General features: G+C 38.4%; 1 protein-coding gene and 1 long non-coding RNA gene across 2 annotated transcripts; one reads left to right on the top strand and one right to left on the bottom strand.

Moving 5' to 3' along the window:
* Positions 1 to 546: 546 nt before the first annotated feature.
* rfk (riboflavin kinase) lies at positions 547 to 5844 on the bottom strand. The gene is made up of 4 exons (XM_069699426.1): positions 5453 to 5844; positions 4124 to 4275; positions 1589 to 1691; positions 547 to 1343 (listed from the first exon to the last, which is right to left on the bottom strand). Exons 1-4 carry the CDS (start codon positions 5532 to 5534, stop codon positions 1165 to 1167), a joined length of 516 nt encoding a protein of 171 aa, XP_069555527.1. The 5' UTR covers positions 5535 to 5844; the 3' UTR covers positions 547 to 1164.
* Positions 5845 to 10887: 5043 nt separating this feature from the next.
* On the top strand, positions 10888 to 11578 carry LOC138621362 (uncharacterized). Its single transcript, XR_011310941.1, has 2 exons — positions 10888 to 11011; positions 11493 to 11578. It is a non-coding gene; the product is annotated as an uncharacterized lncRNA (long non-coding RNA).
* Positions 11579 to 18794: the final 7216 nt, after the last annotated feature.

The following is an 18794-nucleotide window of genomic DNA, read 5'->3' on the forward strand; positions in this document are numbered from 1 at the left end:
GTTCAGACTTCACATTTGGATGTTTTAAATTTATGTTCATACACTTCAACAGCTGTTGCCGCCTGTAGATCTACGGTCACAGAACAGGATTCACAAGCTTTTTCTTTCCTCCTTCATCTATCGACAGTATACTATCTGAAATAAAAACAGAGAGAGCGGCGAGGTACAGTGGCAAAAGCAAAAAAACTAACCAAAGTGCATAAAAACTTCAGCCCTAGTGTTCCTTAGATCATCCCCAATTCTTTATGGACTCAGCAGGGGATAAAGGCGAGACATTTAAAGTGTGTATTTAAAGTGAATATGATGAAACGATTTGAAACGGTCTATTGGTACACATTTCATGAAATAAATAACCGTGCAGGCAGGTTATGAAATCATTCCCGTCGACCAGCATTACGATTTTTTTTTTCTTCTTCTGCGCAACGTATTAAATCTCCGGTCTGGTGTAAAAGCTTTACACTTTTAGGGCAGTGATATACATGGCACCTGAAAGAGAGGGAGATTTTCTAGAGGGAGGTGAAAGGAGAAAACCAGTGGCAATACCAATAAATTTACATCAATTCATATTTTAATCACGATTTTCACATAGATGCCTCGCATTCAGCCACATTGTTGCATAATCTCTTCAAACTGTATGACTCATGTTTTTGTTACAGATAATAATGGAACGTTTACTTCGACCATCTGAGGCGGAAACAAATCTCAACAGAAAAGAACTGGATGATGTCATGTGTTTTAGACCTCGACTAGACTATGTGCAGAGTTTATTACAAACCTGCCTGTATTTGTGGTCATCCCCACCCCAAGAGGTGTACTTTTTTTTTTTTTTCAGTGCCTTCTCTCATAACAGATTCCAGATATAAAGCGGGACCAGTGAGACCCAAACAGGGCAATCTGGTGTCACTACACACAAATAGACACGATTTATTCAGGGACACACTGCCTGTAACAAAACCATATGGCAAGCTACAACGGTTTTTTTTTTTTTTCTGTTTTTTTAACAGAAACATTGAGGTAAAAGAACAATACAATAAAAATGATTGGTTGATTATGTCCACGTGGAGCCATAGCATCACCCGAGAGGTTTCAGAACGAGGCTCTGAAACCTCCCTGTTGTTCTGATCTGCGAGAGTACGCGCAGAGTCCTGCTGTCCCAGCCAGCTGTCAGTGACCATTCATGATGGTCTGTGACGTGGACGTGGACGCGGCGGTGCAGGGTAGGACTGAGGACGAGCTGGCAATGCTGGTGAAGAAGTTGTCGTTCCTCAGTTTGAGATGCTCCGGGAGGTCCAGCTTCACCTTGGCCTCCTCAATGTCATTGTTGATTGCCTCAATAAGGGCTTCTGTAAAGACGGATGAAGATGTGCAGGAAAGAAGTGAGCGAAGTCAAGAGAGTATGTGCGAGACAAAAGTGAGCAGAAGAGAAGAGGAATATGAGAAGAGGAAAGAAAGCATGGTCGGGAAAAGAAAAAAGAAAAAGTACCAAGTAAAATATGGGTGCATGGAAAAAAAACATTTTATATTTATATTGAGGTTTTTGAGATCATGTTAGAAAGATTGCAGCCAAGGTGTTTAAGAGAAAGCGCACCAAGTGAGTCGTAGGTTCTCTCTGGACGGATGTAGCCCACCAGGACGACACTGAGAATCTCCCCGTACAAGTCCTCTTTGAACGTGTGAATAATATGGGTCTCCTACAACAACAAAAAACACAAAAAAACAACAAACATTTACATTCATTTTAAAAAGAGAACAGCAAAAGACAAACTCTACCACACTGTTGCTTGTTGTGTTATGAAACCAGAACAATATGTGAATGGCTTGCATTTAGCCCTGCTTCTGCATCTGACATTAAGGAGTAGCAAAATAAATGTGAAAAAATAAAAATAAAAATAAAAAAAGCCGGTGTATGGAGTGTGAGCGCAATGTACAACGTCACTTTAATACTTTAGAAAGATGATTGGGCTGAAAGCAGTAGTAATCTATACGGGACTTAACACTACATTTGAAAAGTGGCGAGCAGCATGGCATCAGCTTTTATTCGTTGAATCTGAAAATATAGTTGCCATTTTTAGTCGCCTTATTATGAGTAATTAAAGTACAATACAGTTACAAATCCACTTAATAATGTATAAGTAACAAAAGAATATCTAAAAGCTATATTACAGTAACGGTCAATAAAGTCCGTCCGTCTGTCCGTCCATCCATCTTTCTATCTATTCTTTGTAGTTTTATCTGATACTTTGCAGAGTAGGAATCTTCAGTGTTCGGTCGATTCCTGCTATAAAACCTACCTGCACCTGAACTCAGCAGTCTGTTCTGAAATTTGACATCAAACATCCCAAAGCCAAGGTATTGTCATCAACAACAAACACAAATCCTCTTTACTTATTTAACTCAAACACGGGAGTCGAGGCCAGCTCCAATCATTTACCTCCTGCATGCCTGATCTATCCTGCAGCTTGTCTGTCGCGAAAGTGGTAACCACAAGTGTCAAGCTTTGACGTACTTTAAGGGCTAAAACCTTCGGGCCTGGAATCCACAGTACTATCACGCAGCGGTTTGTGGTGTTGCTCCAAGTGCGTTACATTGTTGACTTGATCCATTACCCACCCTCTTTAAACATTTACAACACGAGTATTCATTTCATAATGGACTTAATGGCCAAAACATCTCGTTTTTTCCTATCACTGTTGACGAAACACAGCGCTCTCATCCTCCCACTGTAACAAGAAGCAAGGCTGCAGATAAAAAAATAAAACTCTTAACATTTATATTGGGATGTATGAGCAGGACTTTCCCGGCTCGTTAAACTCTCAATTGGCTCAACAGTTTCCATCAGATACAGATTAATATATGAGGGGTTTTTCCAAAGCTTTAATTAGATGGAACACATTTTTTTTGAATGCTTTGGACTTTTTCAAATAGGTTACAACCAATTAAACCATCTCATTTCATTTGTTCCGCCATCTTCCTGCCCATATCGTCTCCAGAAAGAATTCCAATGAATGAAGCCTTAGTTTGAGGCTCCAGCTCCCCTCATCCTGTCCGCGCGTTGCAAAATCCACATGACCACTCAGTGAAAATTAATAAATTGTCACCTGTTCTAAAGATGAATAAAGTCATATTAAAGGGAATATATGCATTAACTTAAATTATTGCAACTAATTAGTCACACATCAATAAACAGTATTTAGGCTCCTCCAGAGACAGTACAACAAAAAGTTCCTTTCAGTGCGACCCCCAAATGTTACAGCTAAAATCTCAATTTTTTTTAATTTTTTTTTACTTACCAGTCAGCAGAACAGGCAAATTTAGACATTGTTCTGCTTGTTTTTTGTTTTTTTAAATTTTTGTATTAATTCATTACTTCATTAGACAGTAACGTTTATCTTTTAACTGTATAATGTCCTGCCTCTATTCAATATCTTTGTTCGAAGTGTTTGATATATCGATAATGGAACTTTTTTCTTCCTAATATCAGTGTCTGCATTGGCCCCAAAGGTCCAGTACTGGTCGGGCATGATTAAATGTCTGTCAAGTCACTTGCAACGGCTGAACGAGGTAAAACAATGGTGACCGAGTCTGTGGCCCGCTGGCGAAAGCGTTAACTGTTACGAGCTGGGTGCAGAAGAATAAACGCATTTTCCATCACCCAGTAGTAGTTCGTCCAGCAGACAGGGTAGAAGGAGCTAAAGCAACAGGCTTCCTCTGAAACTGCCGACTGTCCCAACATCACACAGGTGACAGTTTAGATCTCTTGGAAGTAAGGTCTAACAACACAGCTGCAACTACTGTTTAGGTTCACAGGTGCTGCTAAACGGTACAAAATGGAGATTGTGCAGATTGTAACTTTCAAAGTCCGTAAACCAGCAAAGATAATCAAATAAGCGGTCATGTTTACAATAAGGTCAATGAACAGTTCCTGTTTTCAGTTCAAATATTATTGCGCAAAATCAGATTTTCCAGGCGAAGCTGTGGAGGGAAAAAGTGAGCTTGTGACCCAGACCACTACTGGACTGAAACCCTGGATTGTCAAAGACTCTTTGACTCTACTTTTAGATAGGTTTACAACAGACTCACTTCATTTCTGACGAGCTCAACAGGCAGTTTGTCTTGCACCTACCATGGATTTCTTTGTATTTTTGTAGTAAGGGTTCCAGCCGATGCTCATCACCATTTTGTAGACATCACCACTGCCGACGCAGGCCAAACCGTAATAGATCCCTGTGCTGATATCTGCTGGAAGATTATCCACCACCGAGTCTGGGAAGTTGGCTGGAGATTAGAAGGAAGAGTCAGAAAAAGGGCACCATTTAAGAAGTTAACGACCTGCTCAATAACACTTCAAAGCAGATAAAGACAATGTTTTAAACCATGCAACAATGCCAATTTAGAGGAACATTTCAACGGCTTATTGGGACAGTAAAGTAAAAAAAAATATATATATATTTTTTTAAATCCACAAAGTGTTCTATAAAGAAAAAGCATCCATAAATTCTTTTGACATTATTTTCTCAATGTATCTGTATGTTTCTAATCAACAAACTTCTGTATTGTCCTTTTCTGGCACAGACCAAGTAACATCACTGTTTTTAAGGCATCTTGTTGAAGTGTTACTTTTAACCAAGTCTATCATTTACAGTATAGAAAGGGTGATGGGAAACTGACCATATGGTTTCAGTTTCTTAAAAAACAAACAAACAAAAAAAAGACTTTTTGCAGTTTGTCATCATGAAGAGCTAAAGGAAGGGGCAAATATTACATTTAAGAAGCTGAAATCATAAAATTGTGTTATGAAAACATGAATAAAAAACAATAATCAATGATCAAAATAGTTGGCAATTCATTTTCTGTCAACCAACTGATCAAATCGTTGCAGCTGTGTGAATATATGGACTAAAGTCTGATTTAAAGTCAATACTTCAAACTGGTTTCAGGGATCCTCAAACAATTCTGTGATGTCAGAGTAATAAAGGGGATAAATTACCTACCTACGTTTTGCTTTTCAATATATTTGACACCGGAAGATGTTCTTTGGGTCATTACCAGCTCAATACTCATTTGCACGTTTTGGTCCGTTTACTCCCGAGTTAGATACGATATTACTACACGTTTCTGGAGAGAGCCGTCATGACTTCAGAGCTATTATTTCGGTAAATAACAGCTTTGGTCATCTGTCAGGTTGTTTTGTTAGTCAAACTACGCAAATTGCGTAAAAAGGTGTCGTCACCAGTCCCGCTCGGTACGAGTCGGTAAACCGGCAGATGAATGAACCGTGATCACGTGTCAAATCACAATTTAATGGAAACCACAAACGCTCAATGTTAAGTGTGTTTTCTAAAGTTAAGTTCTCTGAATACGATTTAACTCGACGTCATCTCCGTAAACCAGCTTTTCGCGTTAGCTCAATGAGAAAAGCGCGTAACGACAACCTGTCCCGTGCTCACGTTACCTGTGGGGATGCCCAGCTCTTTGCTTCCTCTCCCGAAGCCTCGGATGACTTCTCCGCGGCAAAAGTACGGGAGGCTCTTCATGGCTCGTGTCCCGGTAACAGCTGGCTCTCCGTGGGATTTAACGCGGCGGAATGACCTCGAACAACACAAAGAAGTCGGACCGGCTCCCGAAGCCGCAACAACTTACCCTGCAGGAGGCTCAACTCACGCCCTTTAAAAGTTCAAAGTCCTTCCTTACTGTTTTACCGTCACAGTGTCTTCAGCTGGTTTGCTCGAGTTGGATCAAGTTGAATTCTCGTTGCTGAGCAGCGACGTTGAAAGTTCACCAGCTATCGTAGCAATGCTAACGGCGGTTAGCTTCCTCAGAACCACACGGGTCCCGAAGCGGGTTTTTTTTTTGTTGTTGTTGTTGTTAAAGCCTGTAGTTTGTCCAGTCCTCGGGAGACGGCAGTCTCGGCACCAGATATGTCCGTTCGCAGGATAAAATGAAGGGCCGGTAGCTCACAGAGAGCGGGTTATATTGTATGTATTATACGGATTGGACCACGAACGGTTCATCTGCGTCCGCGATGCCTTAACTGACGTCATTGACCGCGTGACCAGAGCGGGAGGCGTGACGCGTTGTAGGAAATAAAGTAATTACCATAAACTGTGTACAAACGTAGACTGTAGGTAAAAAAAGGAAATTACACATGAGGCATTCATTGACCCATCAAAGGTATTATGGCGCAGATATCTGGCTGGATGTTTTGATTCTAAAAAAAAACCCAACCAAAGTATCACTCTGACCCTACACGGTGGGAACACTTGCTAAGTTATACAAAAAACAAACAAACGTGAAGTGTGCTATGCTTATACAATTTTGCTCAGCATTGTGCACCTTTTAACAGTTGATGCTGTTTTTTTTCTGACAACAATCATAATCCTGATTCTCACAAACTCCCCCTCACTAATCTGTGACTGTGTCCTAGAACAGCAATTTTATATTATCAGAATGATAAACTAACTATTTTAGGGGTCTGTCGGCTTCAATTGATGTATGAAACACACCACCAGAGGGCGACAGGAGGCCTATCCATGACCAAGCCCTTGACTCTCTGGGCCTAAATGTTATTTTAACTCAAATTAAAACTGCAAGCAGTGATGTACGGGCCCTCCCGCTCCGGCGCGCTGCCTCCCCGAAGCCATCTCCCCGACGTGCAGCGTGAGGGACCGTATACCCGCTTCAAGTTGCTATTTTTGTCTCGTTTCCTGTCTCCAGCAGGGGGCGCGGGGGAGCCGTTTGGCCACGCCCACTCGCAAAACACATGTCACATGTATGGTCTCACCACGCCGGATGTATGTGACACGTTTCCTGAGGTTTCAAGCATCCTTTGACCTTAAACATCAACTTCCTGTGTGTGTCACTGCGAGACATCCAACTTTGTCGCATCGTCACAGCGACGCCCATTGACAAAGTCGAACGAATGTCTCAATACATCATCAACTACATGTTTAGGTTATTGTGACCCGACTTTACGTTCATGTGATCAACCAGCTAGACTTAGAGTGTAAAAGTATGAAAAGTGTCATTTCCGGTGGCCAACAGGGGGCGCTATGACTATGAGCGAATATTACCCCACAGGGGTCTTCAGGGCGGGGCTGTTATCATACCTGTGATGTTTGGAGAAGGTTGGTCCATGTCCATAAGATTTAAAGCAACTCGTAGTTTCACGGCGAGACGCTCAAAATGGCCGCCTCTCACCGGCGCACACATCGATGAAAACGAATTATTTTGATAGCTTTTAATCCCAAACATGTTTTCTATTCATAGAACCTAAATTCAAGTCGGTCCGACAAAATCCCTAGGAGGAGTTCAACAAAGTACAACATGTCAGAATCTCCCAAAATGGCGAATAAATTCAAAATGGTGGACTTCCTGTCCAGTTGATGTAACAGTGCGATGTAACTTTTTTGTGCATCTGGGTGTGATACACGTGTCCACCGGATTTCATGAATTTAGGTAAATGTGGCCGCCGGGGCATCTCTGTAGGGGGCGCTCTCGAGCCGATACCATTAGAATACGACATTTTTCAGTGGAGGACATATGTGTATCCACTTTCATGAGTTTTTTTTTTAATATGATAAAGCCTCCAAAAAGGCAAATCACTTTTTGTAAGAAGAAGAACGTTGAACATACAAGAACATTTTTACGAAATACAATAGGGCTTTCGCACCATTGTATTATGGACAATCTGGTGTTTATTATTAGGAACAGGAAGTCCACCATTTTGAATTTAGTCGCCATTTTGGGCGATTCTGACACGTTGTACTTTGTTGAACTCCTCCTAGGGATTTTGTGGGACCGACTTGAATTTAGGTTCTATGAATAGAAAACATGTTTGGGATTAAAGGTTATCAAAATAATTCGTTTTCGTCCATGTGTGTGCCCGTGAGAGGCGGCCATTTTGAGCGTCTCGCCATGAAACTACGAGTTGCTTTAAATCTTATGTACATGGACCGACCTTCTCCAAACATCACAGGTATGATAACAGTCCCGCCCTTAAGACCCCTGTGGGGTAATATTCGCTCATAGTCATAGCGCCCCCTGTTGGCAACTGGAAATTACACTTTTCATACTTTCACACTCTATGTCGAGTTGGTTGATCTCATGAACGTAAAGTCGGGTCACAATAACCTAAACATGTAGTTGATGCGGGGAGGTGGCGCGCTGGAGTGTGAGGGCCCGTACATCACTGCTTGCAGTTTTAATTAGGGCCCGAGCACCGAGCATCAGTGCGAAAGCCCTATTGTATTTCGTAAAGATGTTGGTTGTTAGTCGTCATTCTCCTTCTTACGTAAAGTGATTTGCCTTTTTGGAGGCTTTATCATATTCAAAAACTCATGAAAGTGGATACACATATGTCTCCCGGCGAGTTTAAATGTGGCAGGAATTGTGATCAGCGTCTTGGCGCCTTTTTTTATTGATTGTTTTTTTTTTGTATTAATAATTTACTTTCTCAAAACAAAGAACGCATGTCTAAATGGTAAGAATTGCATTTATTAAAATGTTATTGTTGTTTTGTTGGATGATAAAATTTCCTCCAAGTAATGACACTGATTATGTTTTTTTTTTTTATTGGTTTTGTAGGTATAGTCAAACAAGGAAATGCAGCCACTTCACAGCAGGGTAGGTTTGTTGTCACTGTAATTTGCTCTGTAATATATAACAACACTTTGTTTGTTTTAGACAATGAAATGTCTTGTTTTTTTTTTTTTCACCAAAAAGGAAACAACAGTTGGAGCAGAATCATTGAAGATGTTGCGGTGTGAACAGCAGCAGGTAAGACAGCAGTGTGTTGTTCTCTGAAATGTTCAGTGATGGAGGACTGTTTGACTGAGTCACATCTACAAATGTACAAGACGTCTCTGCTTTAAGTGAATGTATTTCTCTCCTCAGACTGACACAATATGTGGATGAACAGATAAACATCTTTTCACTGCAGAGTAAATGTGTTCTAGAATCCTGTTATAACCCTGAAACTGAACACGTTCTCTCCACTCCTGCTGATCTACAGCCAAGATCATCATCTCACAGCAACATACGCTACAGAAACTGAAGACGGTCTGCAATGTTAAACTTGTTCCCTCAATCTACATGAAGGTCCTGGTGAGAGTGAGTCATGCTACATGGGACTGTTTATGTCATCTTATTCTATTATGTCTTCTATCCTGTTTTATGATCCTATTTAAAGACCATTGTCCTTTACAAAGTAAAATATCTATTATGAGGAAAATCATATTTGACATTTTACTTTGGAAAATAAGCAGTATTAATATGAAGCTCCATTTAGTCATTTTTTAAAGGAAGTTTTCTATTTTTGGAACAACGGGATATACAGATGTGTTGGATAATGACATGCACACTCTTGATTTTTTTTTTCTTCTGTTAATTTTTGCATATCATGTTAGTTTCAGGCCAGCAGGAATGTGTTAAAACTTATTAGGTTAGTTTACAAACACGCCTGAAAGTCCTGGATAGAAAATCACTACAGTATCATCATTGTGTACTTTTGAAATAGAAAATGTTAAGCTTTGACAACTTGTATTTAGATATCAGTTTCATGTATAAGAATTAATAATGCTGCTCCTCCACCGCTCTGGAGATTTGTAATTTTTATCTTTTTGAAAATAATGTATTTTACACATTTTGCAGTTGCACAAATAAATGTATTTAACTAAACTAAACTTTCAGTGTCAAGCAGAACATATAAAGAAGGAAAAACAGTAAGGATTAGTTACTAAAGTGAACTCCAGTGGGGCTGAAAATGTGGATCGTGGATTTATTTGTCCGCGTGTGCAGCGGAAGACAAAATCCAGACGGAGGCGCTAACACACCGTCATTAGTAACAAACTCAACAGGCCATTACTACAATCCCCCCTGGACTGCAAGGACCACAACTGTCATGATATTACAACACATGCATTTTAAGGTGCAACATTTTAGTGTGTTGCTGCTGCAAAAATGTTGTTTTAGTGACAAATTGGCTTCTGACAAATGATTACACATGATGTGATACTGAACACAGCAGATGAGTGACTTAACACTACTGAAGCCAAAACCTGGTGTGGCACTGAATGAATGAAAGAAGTGGAGAAGCTACAGGTGCAGTAGAAGAGTGTCTGTAGTCTTCTATAACGTGAGACCCACCTGGATCTAATCCTAACATCAGACCCAGGGGGAATCCATCTGTCATCATCTAGTTCTGTTTGGTACTCAGCTGCACTTTTTTACAGGAATTTTAGTTGAAATGACCTTCTAAAGCGACACAATCAAACAAACATATTAAAAGTGTAAATGCCACTTAAGTAAACATCCCTCTCTCTGTAAATGACTAACAAAAATAAAATATCAGCAAACAATCACTCACAAGGAAATATTAAAGGGGAAAACACACTCCTTAAAGGGTCAAAGGTCATGGACTTCAAATCCTCCCACAGAAAACCAGTGAGCAAACATTTCTTAAACATCACAAACTCATAAATGTTGACCGAATAAGTAATAAAGCTCTCTGTGTCACATCAACATAAGTTGACACAACAGTGTTTCTTTGGTGGATCTTTGTGATGCGATTTTCTACAAACCATCGTTGACCTGTATCCAAGTAGAAACCTCTCTGAGTGCAGCGATTAATAATCAGAACTATTATGGTGCTTTAATTTGATTGGTTGAATGATAACTGCCAGTAGCAGCAGTTTCACTCTGGTTTTATTCAATTCCTTCTGCACTTCCATCGAAAATATCGAAAATTAATTCTGCTTTAACAATTTCAACAAATACACAAACATACTTCCGCAATGCCAGGGATCGTTTTTAGATTTCATAACTCGACCAAAAACGTTTTAACAGTTAAAGCTAAGCCCAGATTTAATTTGCTCCGATACTCGTATGCTCTCATGTCGTTGCATCCGCAGATGTAACTTGAAAGAGAGCTGCACCATGAGAGCCAGCAGCTCAGTGTTTGAGGACTCCTGCGTTGACACTTACAAGTACCCGGAGGTGTCGTACGCGTGTGTGAGTACTGTAAGTAGCTGGAAGGGAGAATATCACCTGGGGAATGATAGAAGGGGAGGAGGAAGCAGGGATGTGGATGTATGGACACATAACAGCTCAAACATCCCTCAATGATACCACCAATAAAATGCTGCAGTCTTAAAGAAGGTTCCATCAATGTTGAAGCTTTCAGTTACAGTATTTAAGTACACTTACATTTCTCCTTGATTTTGGGCCTAAAAGAAAATAGGAACGGTTTTATTTTTACCTGTGCTGGTTTAAAGGAGCCATCCTGCCATAGCATAACAGTGTGTGTGTGTGTGTGTGTGTGTGTGTGTGTGTGTGTGTGTGTGTGTGTGTGTGTGTGTGTGTGTGTGTGTGTGTGTGTGTGTGTGTGTGTGTGTGTGTGTGTGTGTGTGTGTGTGTGTGTGTGTGTGTATATATGTGTGTGCTAAGTCACTTAAATTTGACATCTAACATGAAGTCTTTCATTTGTTCCCTCACAGATCCTCCGTCTTAAAGGAGATCATGTAACGAAATCTCAGCATCACAGTGAACACACACTGAATAAAAACATTCAATTGAAAAAGAAGTGTCTCCTTGTGATTAACATCCAGCTCAAGAAATGTTATTCATATCATTTTTTGGATAATTAACACAGATTCTTTGTTTTGTTTTAAGTTTTTAAAGGACGTTTAAGACTTTGTCCACGTGGCATCTTGGAGACGACACGTGTTTAGTTACAGGAACTCTGTTTCAGGTTTTGTTTATTTCATCAGACCGATACAGCAAACACAAGCTCATTTATAAAAGTGACACTGATTGATGGCAGAGACCAACCAGAAATGATTCACACACTGTCTGACGAGTCTAAAAGTGTCAATACATTCATGAATGAAACAGATTCATAAGGTGAAATATGACCTTCAATTATCGTATACTATTCACATTAATTAATATCATAAAATTAATATTATAAAATCTAAATTATATTATTGAAATAAAAATAATTAATTAATATATAATAATAAATAAAAAATAAAAAATTGTGAATCATATATATTCACCTTTTGTCCCTCAGCACGTTAACGACAACCCTGTACTGGCGAAAGTCATTTTCCACCAGATGTCAGTCCACACTTACAAACAGCAGGATTCAGCTGAACAAAGCTTGAAGACAGAAACAGAAACATACAGGAAGACTTTCCAGAATACATTTCGTGAGCTTAGACTCAAAACATCTACTTCGAGAGTTCAATAATTTAACAAATGTGGACCAAAGACAAAGGTTTATAAAACAGGGGATATTCAATCAAGATGATATTGAGTGACGTTTGGTGGACAAATTGTGCTTTTGGATGAAACCTAAACTTTCCCGTTCTTTTATATGTTGGAAGCCAAACTAGTTGGCAGCTTCCACAAGTGCAACCTGAAGCCTCCACACTGAAATAATGACATATTCATTAGTTCTGGATTTTTTTTTCTTAAGAGAGAGTAAATATAATGCAACTGAAGACATTTTTTTTTACAAGGTAATTAAATATTTTTGTGGAAGAATGTGGGATGTGTTATGCTGTAAAGCTTTGTGGAAATAGACTGTTGCTGCTGTTTCTTAGCAGTCAGCTGAAAGCTTCGTGAATAGAGGGAAGTTCACACTGCTTGACGTCTGACAAATAAAAGAAGAGTGAGTTTGGTTGTTTGGATTATTTGTGGGCAAACCCCTTTTTTTTTTTTTTTTTTTTTTTTTTTTTTAATGTTGCAGTGTTTTATATCTGACACTAAAATTTGCAAGTCAAAATACAGAACATAAAGTCAGGTCTGTAGACCTGAAGGGAATTTAGCCAAGATTCTCCTAATATTTTGAAATTATGCTGAATTAATCTCGGATCAAAAATAGTCCACCAAGAGAATCAATTGGTTATAAAATACAATTATAGTAGGAGTGTTTTATATACCTGCCACTTCTTGTTTTTACCTGTACTAGGCTGGCATGTCACTCATGTTGCACTCATTTGTGTTAATGTGGGCGGGACTCTCATTGGAGCCTTTGTCTTGTACACAGACTGTGACTCTTCACTTTGTACTTTTGGTTACATCAAAATGATCTGACTGTCATATCGGTCACCTTTTTTGAACCTGCTATATTTATATTTTTTTATGCAATTTAAACTACCCTGAACGCCGTGACGTAACCGTAGACTGTATGGACGTAACCCACGACTAATATGTTTTACACCATCGACGGTAAGTTCCTTGATTTGTGTCATTCATGTTATTTGATGACATCTACAAACAGCCTGAACACACAAGGGTCAGTGTGTTGTTCAAACAATGTGTGTGTGTTTTATTAAGGCCTGAGGTGTGAAAGCCCAATTGTTTTTCGTAAAAATGTTCTTGGACTTTAGACGTTCTTATCCTTATGTAAAGTGATTTGCCTTTTTGAAGGATTTATCATATTCAAAAACTCATGAAAGTGGATACACACATGTCTCTGGGGGAAAAAAATTGTATTCTAGTGGAGTCGCAAGTGGGCACGGCCAAATGGCTGGAGAGGGCCCCCTAAAGAAATGCCCCGTCGGCCACATTTACCTAAATTCATGAAATCCGGTGGACACGTGTATCACACCTAGACGCACAAAAAAGTTACATTGCACCGTTACGTCAACTGGATAGGAAGTCCACCATTTTGAATTTAGTTGCCATTTTGGGAGATTCTGACATGTTGTACTTTATCGAACTCCTCCTAGGGATTTTGTCAGACCGACAAAGTTGGATGTCTCCCCGTGACACAGGAAGTTGATGTTTAAGGTCAAAGGATGCTTGAAACTTCACAAAATGTGTCACATACATCCGGCGTAGTGAGACAATACGTGATATGTGTTTTGTGAGTGGGCGCTGCAAAACGCGTGCTGGAAACAGGAAACGAGACAAAAATAGCACCTTTAAGTGGGTACACGTGGTACCTCCATTGCTGCAGGTCGGGGAGGCGGCTTCAGGGAGGCGGCGCGCCAGAGTGCGAGGGCCCGTACATCACTGCTTGCAGTTTTAATTATTAGTATTTTTGGCTATTTTGAAACTTCCAGTGATTCAGTCTGGTATTAAGGTTCTAATATGAATCCACATTAGAGCAATGGGGTGGAGAGGGGAAAATACAACATAACATGATAGCGATCTCAAGATACATCTATCTTCAGAAAATGCCTTATTAAAACAAGGGTCAGTCTTAACATGAGCACAATTCTGGCAGAATAAATATATGGACTGGAACTACAGGTAAACACCATGTGTACAGTGATTAACTGTGAGACACCAACTTGTTTTATACATTTTCAACGGCCTGTACAAGATAAAGCAGACTGAAGATAAATATGTCAACATGTTTCCTGGCATGTAAAAAGTCAGATATACCACCTTGACACCCTGCAGGGAATAATAACACAATAAGTAGATTTAGGTGTTGTCATCTAACGCTAACTAACTTTATGGAAATGTTCTGTGTCAGTTCTGTGACACTTGAATAACTATCATAATTCAAATGTGTGACATCATTTATAACTATTTATGATAATCATGTTATTCCACCTTATCAATTACGGTCTGCAATTTTCATAGCTTAAAATAAAATCTCTAGTTTCACCATATAAACCAACTCCTTACTGGACTTAAATACTGACCCCACCAACAAGTGATTGTCTTGGATCGCTGCTATGCTGTTCTTTTCTCTCTCTGCTCTCCCCTCACCTGCTAGTAGAGGCAGATAGCCTCTGAGTCTGGTTCTGTCTGAGGTTTTTCTTCCTGTCCAAAGGAAGTTTTTTCCTCCCGGCTGTTGCTCTTTATATGGTTTCTTTTGCACAAAAAAAAAAAAAAAAAAAAAAAAAAAAAAAAGTCACAAACTGTATTTTTTATCAGTTTGAAATCTTGTCATTCTGGCACAATTAAGAAATAAGAAAGAAAGACAATAAAGTCTGACAGCATTCATCTGTGTAGCCGTCTGTACTGGCATGTCTGACTACTGTGAACTTACAGTTTTTTTAATTGTTGATTCATCCTTGTGCTTGAAGACCTGGTATGTGACTGCCACACTTGACTTAAAAGCAGAGATGCTGTGCAATTTTAAATTTGAGCCATTATAAAGACAGAATAGTATCATCATTTGAAATAGCCTATATTAATTTGATTAAAAATTGAATTTAAAACAATTTCCCCCACAAATATCCCCAAAACATAGTGAAGTAATACCATTCATCTACATGGTTTTCAGGTACACAGACTGTGTGAAGACAGTAGAATTTAGCGTGAACAATCAATCAGTTAAACTTGGCTTTCAATATAAAAGCATGAAACTGTAACACAGGGTATACTTAATCCTGCTGATCTTGTAAGTGAAAGCTACACTTACCAGTGCCAAACCTGCAGAGAAAAGCACTTCACAGTAACACTTAGTGTGAAACAGATTTGTATGTTTGTTAAAATATTTTTTCTGTCTGCTGTTCTTTCCTCTTTGTCAAAACTTACCAGGCTTAGGTGTATGAAACAGGTTTTACTTTGAAAAATTCTGACAGAAAGTCAGGACTTTACTGCTAATGTGCCTCCCATTAGTGTGGTCTGACTTGAATAGAACAAGTGTACCCAAAATGTTCAAAATATCAGACAGCAATAAGAGGAAGAACAGGTAGGAGATGGAGAGAAAATTCGGATCTGACCCAGTGCTCATAAAATCACAGGTAGGAAGGATTCTCTGCAGATTACATTTTTCCTAGTGAATTTAAGAGAGAATTTAGTTTTGTTTTCCAGTATTCACCAACAGATTACTGTACACTGTTTTATTTCACATGTTGCATGGTCACAATGTAATTTCAAGTTTTATATTAAGTGCCTGCTGAAATTGTTAAAATCTTTACTTAAGCTTTGCTTGGACATCCAGCAATTGCAGCAGCGACAGGCCCTAAATAGTGTAGGTTAAATACCCTTTTGTTTGACCTTTTAAAATTGATGTGTTATATCACAGTTCACAGATTCACTCTACACAAAATAAAGAATACATTTCTTGAGGCACTAGTTTCACAGTGTATACCCAAGACAAAACGAATGTAAAAAAGAGATTGAAAATAAACAATCTTATAGGTAACAATGTACAACGTATCAATATGATCAGGTGTGTTACTTGAATAACCCAATAATGTCCTATGTGGAATTTGATAATTCGCTTTACAGCACTGCACATATTAGCTGAGCTAAACTCAGATCCAGTAACATCTTTTCAAATAGGTCAATGTGTGAGACGAAGTTTTTGTTCACATCCTTTTTTTGTTCACATGAAGTAATAGCGGAAGTGCAAGTTCCACTTTTCTATTTTTACCATTGTATGAAGACTTCTCGTTTGGATTTATTTTTTGTTTAATAATCACACACTCCCTGATGATTGATTTGAGCATACCATTCAATCCGACAGTGAACACATGTGATGTGTGTTGTCACAATATACTGTAAACATAATGCTATATTACTCATGATTTCTCCATAAAAGAACATTGTAAAAAAAATGTATACTTAATTCTTACTTGAGTCTATCTGGTCATTAAGTGCATTCACTTTTTTCTACATGCGATCATAGAAATATTTCCACTATTGTCTGTAAAAAATGATAAAATGACTAATGACTAAATATAGGACAGCATGATACAGAAATGGCTGGATTAAAAAAGGCCTCAATCTCAATATGTGCTCCAGTGTGAATTTCATATCAATATTTTTTTTCATAAAAGAAAAATCATCTTTGTGTACCAACAAATAACAAATATGTGAAATTAAAAAAATTGCCATCACAGCAAAAGATTTAACAATAAATATGATATTTTAAGGGGCTTTTAGTTAACATACTAAATTAGGTCATAGTTATTAATGGGTCAATATTATACTTTACTTTTGACTGAACATGAAACATGAAGAGAAAACTTTGTGAAAACCTGAAAACGATAGTGTTTCTCTTACAGAGAAAAACGGCAAATCACAAAATATAGTAACTGTTAGGTTCAGAACCGTAACATAGCGCTGATAGCATAAGAATCAAACCCACAGTCAGACAAACACAAGGCTCGGCACCATATCTGAGTTTTACTTGCAGCAAGGGAAGTCCGTGCAGGGTCTTAGAGTTGTAAGCTCTTCACCTGGCATCAGCCAACTCCGAATCAGACTTCCCTCTTTGCTCCTTTTATTGTATGTATGTGGTTACAAAACATCACGTGATTACATTACTATAGATAAGGTCACATGTTGTGTACCGTGAGTGCATAGGGGTTCAATGCTCTTTGCACCCTATATGAGTATGTTTGCTTTTAATCAATGTGTGTGCTAAACTAGATAAGCCAGTTCCTTTGTTGCAAGAGAGGAACTTGTGATTTGTGTATGTAGTAGTGACCTTTCAACTACAGTTATCTACATAGACTAACGGAAACTTTTCACACATAACAGTAACTTAATTTACACACTGACAATGAGTTACTATTTTTCCTAACAGTAACAAATACTGTTCTTTACTGACCCACGTCTTTTGGTTTCAAATTTCTATTGTGTGTGGACAGAAGCGTTTACTCTACAGTGAATGAGAGAGAGACAAAAAAAATTAAAAAAAATTTGCAGCCTATATAAGAAAGGTAAGTATGCTTAGAGGGGCCTTTTCATCACCACTGAGGAGTTAAATATATCGTACCCAGATGAACAAACCCAGGTGGCCTCATTTAAACCTTTTCAGTGGTTCAAATTTTAAGAAGGCTTTACGAACTGCCTGAACTCTCAACCATACATCAACTATCAACATGTTTTTTCATAGTTTCTTGGTAGGTTATTCAGTTGACAGACAATATATGTTCAGTTTCAGTATTTTGAAGTATTTTGGATATTACAGCCTCATCTTGAGGCATTGGTTTTAGTCCAAGTTGCCAGCATGATAATTTGATCACTGCAGATATTGATAATGCGTGGACATTTGGAATATAACAAATGCCGTGGTTGGCAGAATTAGGATTTTATATTATTACTTTTCTGAATTGATTTCCAGGGGCAATGTTGCATCCTTATTCCTGAAACAAAAGAAATGTAAAAAAATGAAAGAAGATTTAAAATGTTTTTATGGGCAACAGACAGAAACATACAGTTATGATTAATACCGTTAAACAGTTGATATTTAACCTTTATTAAATTTAAACTTCTTATTTAAAATATGCATTGTTATTGGTATTGTTTGTGATTGCATTTCAGTTATCATTAATTCAGTTATCATTAATTAAAAGCATTAATATATTATGTCAACATTATATACATGGAAACATGAACTTTACTTTATGTTCAATTTAGAATTTTGGAAAAAAATTGTCAAAAGAATGAATGTCTTCATATCACTTCTCTTATCTTGTTTGCAGGTGCAGTAACATATGGACTAATCAGCCTGGCTTCATAATGAGAGGAACTTGTCTACACAATGTTATACATCACGACAGACACATCATTTCAGATGTGGAGTACATCCCAAAATGTGGCAAAAAATTTTTAATCACCTACTGGTGCCACAGGACAAATGTTTTGTCAGGCATTTTTAGTTTAAATTTGAGATAGAAATCAAGCTAAATTATTAATAAAACACCCCAGTAGAGCATGTATAAATATAAAGAAATATAAACATGCTGTGACAACCATCTCGCCGTGGGTTCTTTCAGCACAAACGAACAACAACCAGCCAAACTACAGTTTCTGACGTGTTTATTCAAACACAAACAATATCCATGACTGTGTGCTCTCCTGCCGAGCATCTG

The sequence above is a fragment of the Brachyistius frenatus genome, unplaced genomic scaffold (genome assembly GCF_029030835.1).
Source record: "Brachyistius frenatus isolate BFR_SWC_R1_liver_20210118 unplaced genomic scaffold, ASM2903083v1 Contig_30, whole genome shotgun sequence".
Classification (NCBI taxonomy): domain Eukaryota; kingdom Metazoa; phylum Chordata; class Actinopteri; family Embiotocidae; genus Brachyistius; species Brachyistius frenatus.

What these genes read in the sequence shown, in the direction of transcription:
- rfk (XM_069699426.1), bottom strand. Translation starts at nt 5,534, where the DNA reads ATGAAGAGCCTCCCGTACTTTTGCCGCGGAGAAGTCATCCGAGGCTTC. An exon ending in AAAATACAAAGAAATCCATG is followed by an intron (nt 1,692 to 4,123) that starts GTAGGTGCAAGA and finishes TTGTTGTTGTAG; the next exon opens with GAGACCCATATTATTCACAC. An exon ending in GAGAACCTACGACTCACTTG is followed by an intron (nt 1,344 to 1,588) that starts GTGCGCTTTCTC and finishes CCGTCTTTACAG; the next exon opens with AAGCCCTTATTGAGGCAATC.